At 26.2% G+C, this 16,920-nt stretch overlaps 2 protein-coding genes across 2 annotated transcripts; one reads left to right on the forward strand and one right to left on the reverse strand.

Annotated features, from left to right (window-relative positions):
* Positions 1 to 793: 793 nt before the first annotated feature.
* LOC135924189 (uncharacterized) lies at positions 794 to 8,813 on the forward strand. The gene is made up of 7 exons (XM_065459237.1): positions 794 to 929; positions 1,209 to 1,524; positions 1,589 to 1,795; positions 1,836 to 2,319; positions 2,367 to 2,536; positions 2,586 to 2,888; positions 8,738 to 8,813. The coding sequence occupies exons 1-7, from the start codon at positions 794 to 796 to the stop codon at positions 8,811 to 8,813; spliced, it is 1,692 nt and encodes a 563-aa protein (XP_065315309.1).
* A 1,207-nt stretch (positions 8,814 to 10,020) lies between these two features.
* Positions 10,021 to 10,996, reverse strand: LOC135924190 (uncharacterized). Its single transcript, XM_065459238.1, has 3 exons — positions 10,864 to 10,996; positions 10,615 to 10,825; positions 10,021 to 10,568 (listed from the first exon to the last, which is right to left on the reverse strand). Exons 2-3 carry the CDS (start codon positions 10,802 to 10,804, stop codon positions 10,021 to 10,023), a joined length of 738 nt encoding a protein of 245 aa, XP_065315310.1. The 5' UTR covers positions 10,805 to 10,825; positions 10,864 to 10,996.
* Between the last annotated feature and the right edge of the window lie 5,924 nt (positions 10,997 to 16,920).

Consider the following 16,920-nt stretch of genomic DNA (forward strand, 5'->3'; position numbering starts at 1 on the left):
TTAATAAACTATACCAACCTTTCCTTCTTTTATATTTTTGAGTGCAAAATCATCAATGAAAGTGAAAAGAATAGGATGGAAAATCTAGTGATGTTAAGGTAACTAGTTACAAGTAACTAGTTACCTGTAAAAAATAACTGTAACTAGTTATATTTTTAAAATTGTAATTAGTAACTGTAACTAGTTATAATTTTTGAAATGTAACTGCCTAAAGTAACTAGTTACTTTTAACGATATATTCAAATAATTAATTTTATTTTTGATATTTGTGATAAATTAATTTTAAATTAAATTTATTAATTTAATATTTTGTGAAAATGTCTGATTGTTATAATTTCCCGTTCAAATTGATTTTCTTTTCTTAAATTGTTACATTGCTGCTGGGCTTCATAATTTTGTAAGGAAATTCAAGTAATTTAATAAATTTTAATATTATATTTATTTACAAATGTAGCACAATATATTTTTTTCCGTCAAGTAACAAGCATTGGAACTTCATATCATACGTAATAAAAAAAAATTTTTAGTATAAGGAAAAACAAAGACAGATTATTTTAGAATTTAATATTAAATTATTAATCATTACTTACAAGAACCATGTCTAACAAAAGCATAAGAACATGACTCAAATTTAAAAAAATGATTGCTTTCTGAAATTTATTTTTTGGTCTAGCCTGAATTTTATTTATATTCAAATTATATATAAAATAGACACATTTTAGAACTGTATGTTTCACTCTAATTGATTATTCTATTCCTAATTTAGATAGTGCTATTTATATTTATCTCCTAGATGGAAGAAACAGAATACAATATGGATATGGATTCTGAGTCAGATGAAGAAATTATACTTTCTCCTACAATAATTGCAAAAAAAAATGACCTTCCTTGGCCAAGTTTTGAAAAATATTTTGAATACCACAAGGCTGGTAATAATACTAATATTATTGTCAAATGCCTCTTATGCCTACCATATAAAAAGTATATTGCAGCATCTAAGTCATCCACAGCTAATTTATGGAAACATATCTCTGTAAGTTTATATAAATTGTATTAATATTATATAGAATAATTAAATGAATTAACTTTATAACAATAATTAATATTAATTAAATATTTATATATATAAAACATATATCTATAGAGAAAGCATCCTAACCAATCCATAAATATAAAACAAACCATAGATAATAAATAAAACAATTCAGCCACATCAAGTAAGTTAAAACAAACTAAACTTGACTTTGGTGGAAAATCAAATTTTAAAGGTATCAGCAAAGATAAATTTGATTCACAAATTATTAAATATATAATAAATGGAAATCACCCATATACAACCTGTGATGATGAAGATTTTGTTGAGCTGATAAACACCCTGCAACCTAATATGAAGATTATATGCAGACAAACCTTAACCTCAAGAATATCAAAATATTTTGTTCAAATGAAAGATATTCTAATAGAAAAATTGTTAGAGCCTAATTATGTTTGTACAACAGTTGACTGCTGGACAGCATTTAATCGGTAAATATTATTTTTTACTAAAGTGCACAATACATTTGGTTATCTTTTGTTATATTAATAATAGCTCCTATATTGGTATAACAGTGCATTGGATTGATGTGGAGAAATTGGAAAGGCGTTCAGCTATTCTAGCCTGCCAAAGACTACAAGGTAGGCATACATATGATGTGATCAGCAAAGCCTTAACTGCTGTTTTTAAGGAGTTCCATATCCAAAATAAAAATATCTGCACAATAACGGATAATGCTAGCAACTTTTCAAAGGCGTTTAGGTATGCCTAACTAATTTACTTTATAAATTATTTCTCTTAGAGTATTTAGCTGCCCATCTATTATAATGGAGGAAGATTCTGTTTCTGATATTGAATATATCTCAATAGAAGATATAATGTCTTCTTCTGGGCTCTCCAGTTATGATATTAATGACTTCGACTACCTTCCCAAGCATCGAAGATGTTCTTGCCATACATTAAACTTAGTGGCAACACAAGATGCCAACAAGTTACTTTTAAACAATGAGGGGTATAGGAAAGTTTATAACTTAGCTATATCTAAATGCCAACGTTTGTGGAACCTCCAAAATAAATCTGGGCCATCTGCCGAACTTATTTTAAAAAAATTACATTCTCAACTTCCATATCCCGTTATAACAAGGTGGGGTTCCTTTTATAAATCCCTGGCCAAAATATTATCGTTCTTAAATCAAGTGCCTGTGGAATTTGATTCATTATGTGATGAATTAAAATTGTGTAGATTCACATCAGATGATCGTGATTTTATAAAAGAATATTGTAGTGTAAATTTAAATTAAAGTCTTATAAAAATTTACAATTTAAAAATTAGATTATGCGACCAGTGTCCAAAGCCATTGATATTCTTGAAGGTGAAAAGTACATGTATCTGGGTTATTATACCCCAACAATAACACAAATAATTATATGTATGGCAGATGTGCAGGTATTAAAATATTGTCAACCTCTAAAGGATACTATATTAGCTAGTATTGAAAAAAGGTAACTTAAATCAAATAATTATTTATAAATTAATAATATCATGTTATAGGTTTAATAATCTTTATGATAATGACAACATCATTGCTTCAATTCTTCACCCTTTATTTAAAACTGACTGGCCTTGGATTAGGCAAGAAAGGAATAAAGCAAAAAAGGAGGAAATTTTAAATTTAATAAATACCTTAATACCTCAGAGTGAATCCCAGACGAATGAATCATGCTCAAAACCAACATCACTTGATGTAGTTAGATTTTTTGACCTAAAGCGCCAAAATATTCTGGATAATGAACTTATAGAAAACTTTATCAAATCTAATAACAACACGTTTTCTTTATATAACGATTTTCCAAAGTTAAAATTACTCTTTATTAAATATAATGTTGTTCTAACATCAAGTGCTCCCGTAGAGCGCTTGTTCAGTCTAGGTAAGCTCATATTTGGAGATAAACGAGCACGTCTTCTAGATAATAACTTTGAAATTAATTTGTTGTTAAAAGCAAATAAACATTTATTAGATTCTAATTTTTATGAAAAATAAATGTTTTTTTTTCAATGCAAATATATATTTTTGTATTCGATGTAAATATTCAATTTTGCGATATTTTTTATATAAATAAATTGTATATTATTTAATAACTGATTATACTTTGTTTTTTTTTATATTAAATAAATGTCAATAAATAAATAATGCGCATATGAATGATGTATAAAGTAAGTAACTAGTTACTTTTGAAAATAACTGTAACTAATAACTAGTTACTTTTGTAAAAATGTAACTAGTAACTGTAACTAGTTATGTTTTTGCCAATGTAACTAGTAACTGTAACTAGTTATGTTTCAAAAGTAACTTTTAACATCACTAGGAAAATCCTATGAGGTTGGGTTGATACACGATAAGGTGATATTTAAAGTTTATTGTTAACCATATAAATTTATACGGATATATATATTTATTTATTTATATGGGACATTACATTTTTCGATTAAATATGAAATTCTGCTTAATTTAATAACTTGGCGGTAATTATCGATAGATTAGATTGATACAAATATTTTATATTAAAAATAATGTATAAATTTATTTTTAAGTGGTAAAATATGAGAAAAAACTCTACCTTCTATGCCTTATATTGTAATCATGAATAAGGAAATGGATCTGAAAAATTAATTACAAAGAAAATTAAAAATTTTTCTAAAAATTTATTTACTGCCTCTTACAATCGAAATTACTATATAAATATAGTAAACAATTTGAGGAAAAGCTACGATAATAGCGGCTAGTATGCAAAAGCATAACTGAGTTTAAAAACTCATATCAAACTTAAATCCATTTGTGATTCTCATTCGTTGAAACAATTTTAATAAATAAGTGGCTCACCTAGTATAAAAAACTATTTTTAAGGCAAGAATTTAATTTCAATCTATAGGTGCCGAGAGCAGGAAAAAACGTAAAGATGTTGAATTATGCCAAGTAATGGAGAAGTATCTATATTGAATCATGCAGCATCGCTTAAAACCAGAGGTGTAGATTTAAGTTTAATATGAGTTTTTGAACTCCTTATGTTTTCCTCACATATTAGCGTCATTATCATAGCTTTGGCCGAGTAAATTTACTATATTTATATTAAGGTAAGAGATCCTTTATATCGCATAACCCAATTCTCGTTTTATCAAGTAAAATAACAATAAATAAATAATAATCTAATGAATAATAAAAAGGATTGATAAAAAAAATACAATTTTTAAATTCATGTTATAAGATTTGTTGAATGACAAAATAAACACGCCTTTAAACTTAGAGTATGTTTCATGCTATGTACTCTATCCTCCATTTCGCATATTATTTGAATAAATAATATATATCATCGATTTTGCTTTTGCAACCTCTTTTCCCCCCGTTTTATGCAGTCCTTAGGCAATGCCAAACTAAGTTAAGCTATAAAGAGGGCCCTATAAAAGGGTATCTTTCATTTAACTTAACTCTTATCAAACACTATTTATCGTAAGCCTATCCCTATAATAATAATAAATAGTAAAAACTAAAAAAATTGATATTTTTCTAAAAAAAAAAATTTATAATTACCATCCTGATCTCACCTATATATGTATTTGTTTAGTGAGTTATTTTTACAACTGTCCGACTCATTTCTCGCGACTCATAGGATCTAGGTTTTCTCGAGAACCTTGAACATATAAAAGGGGAGAATGATAGTAATAATGAAGAGTGAGCTCCTATTCCTAAATACTTGGATGGAAGATTAACTTGGAGGCAAAATTATTATCAAATTTTAAATTTACCATCGATCTCAATATAATTTCTATATTAGTCTCTTGGGTAGCCATGATCTGCTTTAGTGTGGAACACATAAAATCTTAACAATAAACATATTAATAACAAGAAACGTTTAAAAAAATTAGGGAATAGAGCCAAATTTAAGTATCTTCGATAAGAAAAAAAACTCGTCTAGATCCTAATATATTCAAATTTAATTATTTTTACATCATACTAGAAGATTACTTTAAATTAATCTGTTTCATTTAAATTACTAAATGTTTAAGTTATCATTTTTATTTTAAATATAGGATTATTTCTGAATATTTAAATTTAATATAAAATATTATAATAGAAAAGAGATTAGAAAATATTTTTTTTTGTTCATAATAATTTTAATTTTTAGCCTTAAAATAAAATACTATCATGTTTTAATGAAGATATTTTTTAAATTATTCATAATGTGCATTACTGATTTTATAGATATCGGCTTGTTTAAATTTTTTTCAATTTTGATATTATGAGACAAACATTAATTATTTCTCTTACAATTATAATTTTTTTATATATGAAAATTTTTGAGTTAAAATTAATATTTATTTTTCAGAAAATATATTATAGAGAGATGAATAATCCTGCTAAATTTTATAGCTTTATCTTTACTAATTTAAAAGTTTTATAGAATAAAATGCTGTAGGAAGGGAAAAATTGGTCATTTTTATCCCTTTACACAATTAAAACCTGTATAAACCCATCCCAATTTTATATATATGCACCTTTATCTAATAATTATATATACAAAATCAGAAAAAAAGAATAGATCCTTTACTCGTTTCTGTTTTTTAACTTCCGGTATTTTCTCTTATCATGTTCGTCAATTAAATTTTTATATAATATTAAGTTAATAAAAATAATTTGAATGGATATTTTAGCTCGATTCCAGAGTTATTGGCTTTTTGATATTAAAATATTTTAAACTTTGTGTACCCTTATCTCGATGAGTATCAAATCTAAAATTTGATATCATTCTTTTATTTAGGCACACAAAATTTCTAAAAAATATTTTGGCACATTTTTAGCCATTTATTCATAAAATGATTAAAAATATCTTAATTTTGATATATGATTTTAGAGAACATTTAAATAAGAATTAATATATATCTGAATTAAAAAATCCCAATAGATTGAAAAGACAATCTTGATTTTCTGTAAACTTTGCCAATTATATAAAATTCGTATTCCTAAACCTATTTATAAAATCATAAGAATACACACAACAACAAAATTAATAAAATAATCTCTCTAGACATCTTACAAACAACTTATAACCATCAAAATCTATATAATTTATCATAAATATTTTATCATTATTTATGATTTGATAAAATAAATTTAATTCCATGCAATTATTTTTATTTTTTACAGCCCAAGGCATAACTCATAAAACTACCGGGATAAATTCTAAATTTTTTATTATGAACAAATTTTACCATACTGGTGATCAGGGTTGGGCAAATTTTTAAAAATTGTATTTAAATACAAAACAAATACACTTTTAAAAAAAAGAGTAACGTTTTAAAAAAAATAAAAAGTATTTAAATACAAATACTTTGGCAAAAAATTAAATTACTTTGACGAATATTTTTTTCAAGTCGATTTTTTTAGTGTCACTTTCAATTTTTACTATAAAGGCTATTTATATTATTATCCATTTTCTAGAATTATCGAATATCCTACAGTAATATAAACTAGAGACTTTCATGGGCCGGCCCACGGCCCAAGCCCGGCCCATGGGTCGGGCTTGGGCCTAATTATAAATTTTCTAGAAGACCTGGGCCGGGCTTGGGTTCGTTGGAAATTTTCGCAATGGGGCTTGGGCCGGGCTTGGGCCTAAATTTTTAAATTCAAATTTAGCTTATTTTAAGGATATTTAATAGGACAAATATAACTAATCATTCTGACTTTATTAGTGTTATTTGTCAAATTTCCTATACACCTTAGGATAGTATATATTTTTTAAATCGGAAATTGGTATAATTTTACTTAACTTAACACAACGGCCTGGGCACGAAACAGCGAAAATCAGGGAATATTCCCAAAAATGTTCCCAAAGATGGCCAACATTTTCGATATGACATATATTTTCCCAAGTTAGCGTCAAATTCAAAGCAAAATCCCAACAGTAGCAGAAAATTTAAAAACAATTGTTAGACGTAGACAAATAGATATTCAAGTAAACTTTTTATAATATTTGAAAATAAAATTTTAATTAGAACTTAAAAAGGACATAATTTCATAAACTATAAAGGTTATGAATATATACACCATAAAATTTGAAAATATAAATTAAAATTTTGTTTATATCATTTATTAATATTATATATATATATTATTACTAAATAAAATATTATATTTCTATTAGTATTACTTCAGCATAAGTTAAGTATACATAAAATAATTTTATGGGCTTGGGCCGGGCTTGGAAATTTTTTTAAATATTAAAAACGGGCCGGGCCGGGCATAGGCTTAAAATTTTTTTTTACGATGGGCCTGGGCCGGGCTTGGTCCTAAAATCTAGGCCCATGAAGGTCTCTAATATAAACATTATAAATAATATAATTATTGTTGCAGCAAGCTATTTTGAAAAATTTTCCACCCAACATTTATAGGATGTTGATGTTGTCACACAATTCCAGCAAAAATATATATCTTATAAACGTAATAGCTTAATATAAATATTCCTTTTTTTTCATTTGTTATATCTTCCTCATCTCCAAGAAAAAACTTTCTAGGATTCTTATTTTTATTCACAGTAGAGGATGTTGATTCTATAATATAATTTATAATAAAAAAATAAATAAAAGGTACATGTATTTGTCTAAAAATCGTGAAATCGTAATAAAATACTTTTTATTTTTTTAGTATTTACTAAATACTTTCTAAAATATTCAAATAAGTATTTTAATAACTGCCCAACCGTGGTGGTAATATCCTATCATGTCTTTTATATTAGTTCCATTTTCCACTATTTTCCCAGAATATTAAAATTTTTATGTCAAAATAGTAATGAACACTTCAAATTCAATGATTAAAGAGCCCCTATAATTTATACAGGGCCCAGGCCCAGCTGCAGCCCTTCCTCGGTTTTGAATAGTTATTTTAGTTTGGTTATCTGTATCAGGAACCTGCTGGCACAAACCATAGCCCGGCATATAAATATTTAAAAATATATGAGGCTGGGTCAATTTTTTAATTTTTTTTAAATTAAAAAATTAATCAGTTGAAATGTTGAAAATTATATAATGGAGCTTTTAGTAACAATAACGATGATTAACTCCTACTATTATAAATAAATTACTTAACATTATGCGACATAATCTATTTTATTTACATTTATATTTTATTTTGTTAATTGTAGGACAAATAAATAATATCGTGTAACGAAAGGAAATTAAAATTAAAACAATAATGACAATGATGAATAATTCATTTATTTTTAGAAACTTGCCGGACCGGGCCATATTTTCATTTTATTTTTTTTAATATACCCAGACCGGACCTAAATAATTTTTTTAAATACTCGGGCGGGACCCAGAAATTTTTTTAAAAAAAATAACCGGGCTATGCCGCATATATTAAAACCGGATATTTTAAATCGCCATTATTAGCTATAAAGATTAAAAATAAATGTAATATATTTTAGAAAAATTCGGGCCGGGCCTGAAAATATAAAACTCGGGCCGGGCCGAAAATTATTTTTTCTAAAAAAGACGGGCCAGGCCATGCAAATTGTATTTCTGCAAGTCTCTGAATTTTATATAAATCAATGCAAAATATATGTATTAAATATATGTCAAACAAAAAAATATATGTATATTTTAAAAAAGCTAAAATAAATTACTAATAAAAAATACCATTATAAACGAAGGAAAGTGGCTACACTAAGCAGTAAATTGATAAGAAATTTGAGCGTCATATTTCTAAGTCAATGTTCTAGCGATTGAAATATTAATTGGGATCTCCCGTGAGATAGGTAATTTTCTTTCTATCTCCTTCAGGAAGGAAAGTGTCTCGCCGAAGTTTCGAGGATTTATGTCCCAATAGGAGCGAATTTAATATTGTTTTAGCTCTGAACATTTGTTTGTTTTTTTAATTTTCGCCAACGAAAAGAGTTTTAGTAGGGGTTAGATTTCGCAAATATGTCTACACACAAGCGAGAGGGATAGGGGAGACTGGGGTTAGGTGAACCGATTTTTACAAAATTGTTTATAGCTTCTGGGTTTTTTAGATAATATAAAAAGCAATATATGATTGGATACCTAAAACTATACTCTATAAAGGTGCCTTATAAAAAAATTCTAGAAATAATCATTTTTTTGAAATTTTATTTTTTGTAAAAGTCGTAAATTTGCCCAACAAGCCCCAATAGCGGGGTGAGGCAAACCACTTCAAGGGGCTTCCTAAACCAATGCTTTTTTTAGGCCATAATAAATTGAAATGTATTTTTATTTATTAATAATGATACATATACTATAATTTTATTCTTTTATTGTTAAAAATATCATAATACATATAAATTGAAGCTAATTATATATAAAAATTGAAACTTAATTTTGGTTAATTTAATACACATTTTGGACATATAAAAAATATATCAAAATTAGCACATGTACCATGTGCCCATTCGTGGCACATTCTGCACTGGTACCACTCTTCACCATTATGATGTTTGATATATTCCAGCTGACAACAAACACAAATATCTTTGTGAATAATTTTTTTCACTATTTTTCTCTTGTTAATATTTTCTTTTCCATTATTTTCTTTTCTTTCTCAATTAATTTCTTTTTATAAGGAGATGATGTAAATATCTCTCTTGACTCTTTCTTTGGGATGAGGCAAGGATATTGATAAATTGCACGATGGTCCAGGAATATTATCTAAATGAACATAAGACGTAGATAGAGTATCATTACATATATCTAAGTTTCTATTAGTATTTAAAATATCTTTTAATACCAAAGATACTGAGCTTGATTCTAATAATGGGCTTTTTGGAAGTTCACATATAGAATCTCCATAAACTGAGGCCACATAATCTTCTTGAATATATCTGTATTCAGTGGATATATTCCACATGCTTTAAAACCATTTGATATATTGAGAGGTGATGCTGCTAAAGGCAAGACATCCTTAATAACTGATGGAATATCATAAATTGTAAATAATTTTCCTGGATGTGTAATATTTTTTGAGAGGCCCAAAAACAGACCGATCAAGAGGCTGTAATTTATGGGTGCAATGGGGTGGCAAAGATAATAGAATTATTCCCGTATCTATACAAAATTTGACAGCTGAATAAGAGTGGTGTGATATATGATTGTCAAGGATTAATAAAACTTTGGACTTTGGAGTACACCGAGTGTGTTTAGAAAAATGCTTCAAAAAAATAATAAAATCCTCCTCTTGCATCCATCCAGAACCATTTGATACCCCTATAGAGCCAGATGGACCATCTCTAACAAAATAGTCATAATATTTTTTTCTGGGAAAAGGAAACATTGGAGGAATTGTATGACCAATTGCATTTACAGCAAGCGCTAATGTTATTAAGGTACCCCTTTCTGCGGAAGTAATAGATCCTACCTGTTTTTGACCCTTTTGTGCAATAATCTTGGATGGGGTTTGAACTGTGGTAAGTCCAGTTTCACCCATGTTGTAAATTGCCATACATTCTAATTTATGTTCATCTAATATTCCTAAATATTAAATGTAAACATTTACTTAACAAATCATTTAATAAACTTTTATATAAATCAAAAAAGTATAGAACATTTTCTTCATTAAATCCAGTTGCCCTAGCCATACTTGTAGTTTCAGGGGATCTTAAGGAGAGAGTAGGATTTCTTGACATAAATCCTAAATACCAGTCATGGCCAGCCATTGAATTGTCCTTCCAAGATTTAGGAAATTTTTTCTTCATATTTACTGCCATTTGGTAGGCTAATATTTTTATCTAAAAAACAATATAAAATAATGAAGAATAAACTATACCTTTTTAATTGAAAGGCCATAAAAAATTTGGCTAGATTGAATCAGATATTTAGTTATATCTCCCTCTTCTTCTTCTGTGAATATCCTCTTTTTATTATTTTGTCCTACACTAGTAAGTATGCCACTTTCTTGATATCTCTTATAATATCTGATAAAGTTTGATCTAGGAAAATAAAAATGTCAAGTAAAATATATAATTATTTAATTATAAGTTTAACATTTAAGAACATAAAATTTAAAAATGATAATCTCTTTACCATTACCATTTAGATTTTATTAGCATATTCTCTATTATTAAATATTGCTAAAATTTGATTTTAATGTTTAAGAATTACATAAAATTAATACAATAATACTATACTTCATCTAAATTGTAATCAATCTAAAATATAAGATCATTTATAAATTACATTTAATAAAAATATTTACATAATTTCTATTATTAAATATTGCTAAAAATTGATTTTATTGTTTAAGAATTACATAAAATTAATACAATAATACTATATTTCATCTAAATTGTAATCAATCTAAAATATAAGATCATTTATAAATTACATTTAATAAAAATATTTACATAATTTCTATTATTAAATATTGCTAAAAATTGATTATATTGTTTAAAAATTACATAAAATTATTGTGATTATATCTTAAAAATAAGACAGATAATGTAGATAAATTTACCTGTAAGTTGGCTAGTCTTCCTTGTTGATTTACAATTTTCATATACCCTAATAGCCTATTTACAATTATAATATTAATTCATTAAATTTTTATATACTTCTAAATAATTATCAATATTAATGATTCTCCTATATTAATTTTTTGGGATTTATATTTTCGCACCATATCGAATAATGTAATAATTGCTAAAAAAAATTATTGAAATGGATTGACATGTATGGTTTAGTAAGCCCCGCTAGCTCTAAATTTACTAATCATGATTGAAATACTATATAGACATAATAAATATTCATAAAACTTTCCCAAATTATAGAAGAGTGTTTAAACTTTGCTATAAAATTTAATTTATATATAAATGAATATATATTTTAATAAAAATTAAAATTCTGTCATGCAAAAATCTTTAGAAAATTTCATCAAAGTTTTATTTCAATAAAATTTTTAATAATTAATCATTTCAAAAGATTTTTTGTCTATAGATGTAAACTAATAAAATTTATATTAGGATAAAATTTTAACCTTCTAGTGTTTATAATTTTAAGATAATATTAAATGGTTTGCCAAGCCCCACGGTTACCTAACCCCAGTCTCCCCTACCCTTTAATTGAGGCAATTATGTATTACTTTATTTTTCAAATAACTATTTTGTTAAACATTATTATAAAAATATTGGATAAGAAAGAGATACAGTTAATATGACCACGATAATATTATTATATAATATTAAATCCAAATAAATTTCAATGAACATAAAATTTAAAAAACTTATTCTTACTGAATTTTAGAAGGGGAAAAAAATATATAGGAAGAATAGTTCTAATAATCTAGGGCTATTAATTTAATTAAACAAACATAATTTGGCTCAAGGATAGCTATTTTTATTTTTAATTTCAAATAAAAACCTTCAGTAAACTCCCCCAAATTTTTACTGATTTGACAACCAACATATTTGAAGAAGTTCTTAGTCAATCACCATATATTAGAATGTAACTGATTATTGTTATGAAAATGTAATCTGATGAATCTGCAGAATATATGGCGATTTTTTAAATTCTGAGCAGTTTTAATTGCGTCATGGTTGATGTTGGATGAGGAATTCGTGTCTATGCATAAGAAATACAATATCATAAATTTTCTATACCCAAGGAATTTGTGTAATTCTATCAGTGCATCTATTGTCAGGAAATATATAAAAAGGTTCTAACGTGGGAAAGCTTGTTGACCTCCGTTTGAGCGATATTATTTGATTGCATTTAAACTTGTCAGGATTGTATTTACAATGTTACGGATGAATGTTAAATTGTCATAGTCAGTTTGGCATTTGCTGCATATATGGTAACGAAAAGGCGATATTATAAGCCTGTTTACAGGTAGTAAATCCTCATCTATCTGTTTTGTAGAATTCGAAAATTCGATGTATTAGCCACATATTTTATCATTCCTTCTTAGCTATACTTAAAAGGAATCGATAATTGATAAATGTTGGTTATAATGTCTGCGTTTGCAAGAGATTTGTGAAGCACAGATTGAGATAGATGGTGAGGACCTTAAACCAAGGCAACCTTGGAAGGAAGCATGGCTTAATCCCAAACAATGTCTGAGAGCTTGATATTTATGTAATCGCTAGAAATATGGTTTATTCTAGTCTTGTATCTCACTAGATGTGATTTTTTCAAAAATATTGAGCTCGATCGTAGGGAATACATAATTTTAGGGCTATTTAAATAGTTCTTAATTTAAAAAAAGGCTTTATGAGTCGATAGATTAGGAAGGATAAGTTTTAAATTTTCAAAATATTGTTTATATTGACAAAAGATATTAATTAACTCCTCCTAATACGAGGGCTTAAATGAGATTAAACTCAAAAATATTATCATGTTAATTTCCCAATATTTTATTTTTCTTTGATTCAGTACGAGGCCGAGATTGTCTACAGAATCTTTTATGATGCTGATTGCTGTTAGGAATTTATTCCCATTTTTTAAATATTTTATTTTTAAGTGGTCTTTTTAGTCCCCACTACACCCTTCCATTTATTACATTCCTAATTCCTGAATAAATTGATTTTCCAAACTCATTATTATGAATAATTCATATAATCTATATGCCCTCCTAATATGACAAATGATAAAATGTATATTAATTTAAATAGAATTTCTACATATTGTTAATAAAATCGTAATTTATTTATTGCACATATTAGTATATAATAATTTTTCATTAATATTATATAATATAAAGTTAGTTATATTTATTTTCATTTTATAAAGGTAATATAATTTAACTATACGTTTCTGTTTAAGTATCTATTTTAGATTTAAATTGTTTTTTTTTGAATAAATTAAACCTTATCTAGTATAATTTTGATCTAATTATACATTTAGTACAAAATCCGTCTATAAATATTGTTACAAAATATGTTACTAATATATTAATCAATTGTTTTGCAGTTTATTTTAGTTGTTTCTAATAGAAGGATAATTTTAAAAACGATATAATATATTTGATAGTTGTTAATATTCAGGAGCATCCTGGGCATGGTTTGACCTTGTGGGAAATTATAGTTTTAATTTAAATGACCATTAATAAACTTATTAATATTGTTGTTATTATTTTGTACACTCTGCTTAAACTATTTAAAAGACAAATAGCTCATTTTAGATTAGAGTATAAGGATTGATAGCCCACAAAACATAAGCCTTTATGATCAAGCTATAAAAGTTATATTAAAAACTTTTTGTGATTAATAAAGTGAGATTCCTGTCTTTTAATTAATATAAAATTGCCCATTTTTAAAAGAAGATTATAGGAAAGTGATAAAGTTGCTTTATGGCTAAAGATATTGATGAAAATATGAATGGATACACATTTTAATAAGTTCTATGCCACATAAAATAAAATCAAATTATAGGATAAATGGGGAAACCATCATTGGGGTAAAACAACATCGCTCAAAATTTAGCCGTGTGTCAGGAAACTTTAATTGATACAATATGTATTTTTATATCATGAATATTTTATTGTAGGCCTTCCTAGTAATGTTTAGCACAAAAATACCCTATTTTTTGAAAAAATAATTTTCTAAATTTATCTAAATTTATATCGGCATGAAAATGTTCATAAGCTGTTAATTTAGGCAAATTTATATCGTTTTCTTTCATATAAATTATTATGGACATGGCCAGATAACTTGTACATAATATATTTTACTGTTCTTGTGAGCCTTGGGGGTTTCTTCTAGAGTACCCAACTCTAATGGTTAACTTTTTTAACCAAATATGTATTACTATATTATGCATATGCGGCTATATTTTATAAAATTGGATCACATATAAAACTTTTATAAGACAATATGCGATTTATACCCTCAAAAGTATCTTTCTAAATGCTGCAATTTATAAAAAAATGATTAAGGTTTTAATTAACCAATAACTATCTTATATAAAAGATTGAATCTATTATAAAATTATTTATTATTTGAACAAAAAATATCTTTAAACTACCATAAAATTAAATTTTAAAGATATTGAGGGCCATATGAGTTTTTTGAGCAAAATTTTTAAAATTCAGGAATTTGAGAAAACAAACGTAGGTTATGCAACAGTGTAAAGATATAAATCAAGATTAAGGAAACAACAAGATTTTAAATTGTCTACATCAAGACAAATATTAAAGAAAGAACGAGAAACTATATTATACAATTATCTAATAAATGCATCTAAAAAGTTTATGAGTCTTTGTTCCGTAATTTTCTCTTTGGGAACATGTATCCTGTTGCAATTTAATCCATTCTTTATTTTTTTAAATTGTCAATAAATTTCACTAATTTATTATAATTATCTTCCATTATGGCTTAGTTTTATCGGTAAAATAGTTCTAATTATAAATATATTTATATTTAAAAATAAGAAATATATTCAGCTAAAAAGTACCTCATGGGAGCTCATTCTTCCTCAGGTTTAGCTCATCCTTTCCCAAATTCTTTTTCGGAAAAATTAATATTGTTTAAAAAGTAAAATTTTTAAAAAATTATTTTTATATATAGCATAAAAGTAATAAGTGAAATAATTTAGATATTATTTGTTCAATATTATAAAATAGTTTTAATTTTATTGACGTTTGTCTTTTAGGACTCGAATGCTCCCCGGTCTCCTCTACTACATCGGCAAATTTTCTCATTTCTTCCAAAAGCTAAACTAAATGATGATTCTTGTGCAGGTCTATATTTTGATCCCCGTTATCAAATACTGATATCAGTAACATGGCAAGAAAATATTTTATGCAAGTATTTCGATGATGAATGCATAATGATAAACCATTTACTTTTAGTTAAGATAATTATCTCGACCCCTAGAACGATTTTAAATAATTATTTCAAATAGAGGTAAATAATAAAAGGTGGTTTTATAAATTCCTATAATTACATTGAGATTAATAAAAACAGGTTCATAATGGGGAGGAATAATAGAACCACCTAAACTATATATGTTAGCATCAAAGATCATGTCTGTCCCAACTATTTTTGTCAAAGAGAGCATTTTCAGGATTAAAATATATTCTATCACCACAAAGAACAAGATTGGACAAAGATATATTAGACGATATAAATTATATGTTGTTATCACGATTTTATGTATAAATTAAAATAGACAATAAAATTTTGGATTAATTTCTTTGTTTTTTTGTTATCTTCTATATTTTTCATAAAATAATATTCAAATTAGTTATCTAGAGCTTTATATGGGTGCCCAATAAAAAAAAATTACTGAATATTTATGAACCTACCAAATTTAAACCTTTATGATTTTTTCTTACTGGAATCGTAACTGAACTCATAAACGTACCCGGGAAGGGAGGGAAGGTGGCAAGAAAAAAATCCCTTTGGAAATTATTCTCATAAATATCATTTTAAGCTAATAGATCCCCCCCCCCAAATATATACACACACTCCTCTTTCCTCATAAATGTATACAATATATCACTATAAAGAAGAATTTAAATTAATAGATTTTTAAAATAACGACAATTCAAAATTTTTTGAAAAAAGTATTTTTTAAAAAATAATGTGAAAACCCTATTTTTACAAAAATAGCCAAAAGCTTGCGATATGTATTTTTAGATCCAATAAAATTTATAGGGAAAACCTATCTATTAGCGCCCCAAAGCTTGCGATATGTATTTTTAGATCCAATAAAATTTATAGGGAAAACCTATCTATTAGCTTCCCTCTCTAACCAAAATCCTGGCTACACCTATGCCGAAACTATATTATAAAGAGGTGGACACCGACTGAAATCTCAAAAAAATATTATAAATTTCAAAATATTGGATTTTAAATATAAATGCACTAAATCCGCTTTGAATCTGAAT

Source organism: Gordionus sp. m RMFG-2023, chromosome 2 (assembly GCF_954871325.1).
Source record: "Gordionus sp. m RMFG-2023 chromosome 2, tfGorSpeb1-WG-v2, whole genome shotgun sequence".
Lineage (NCBI taxonomy): Eukaryota > Metazoa > Nematomorpha > Gordioida > Chordodea > Parachordodidae > Gordionus > Gordionus sp. m RMFG-2023.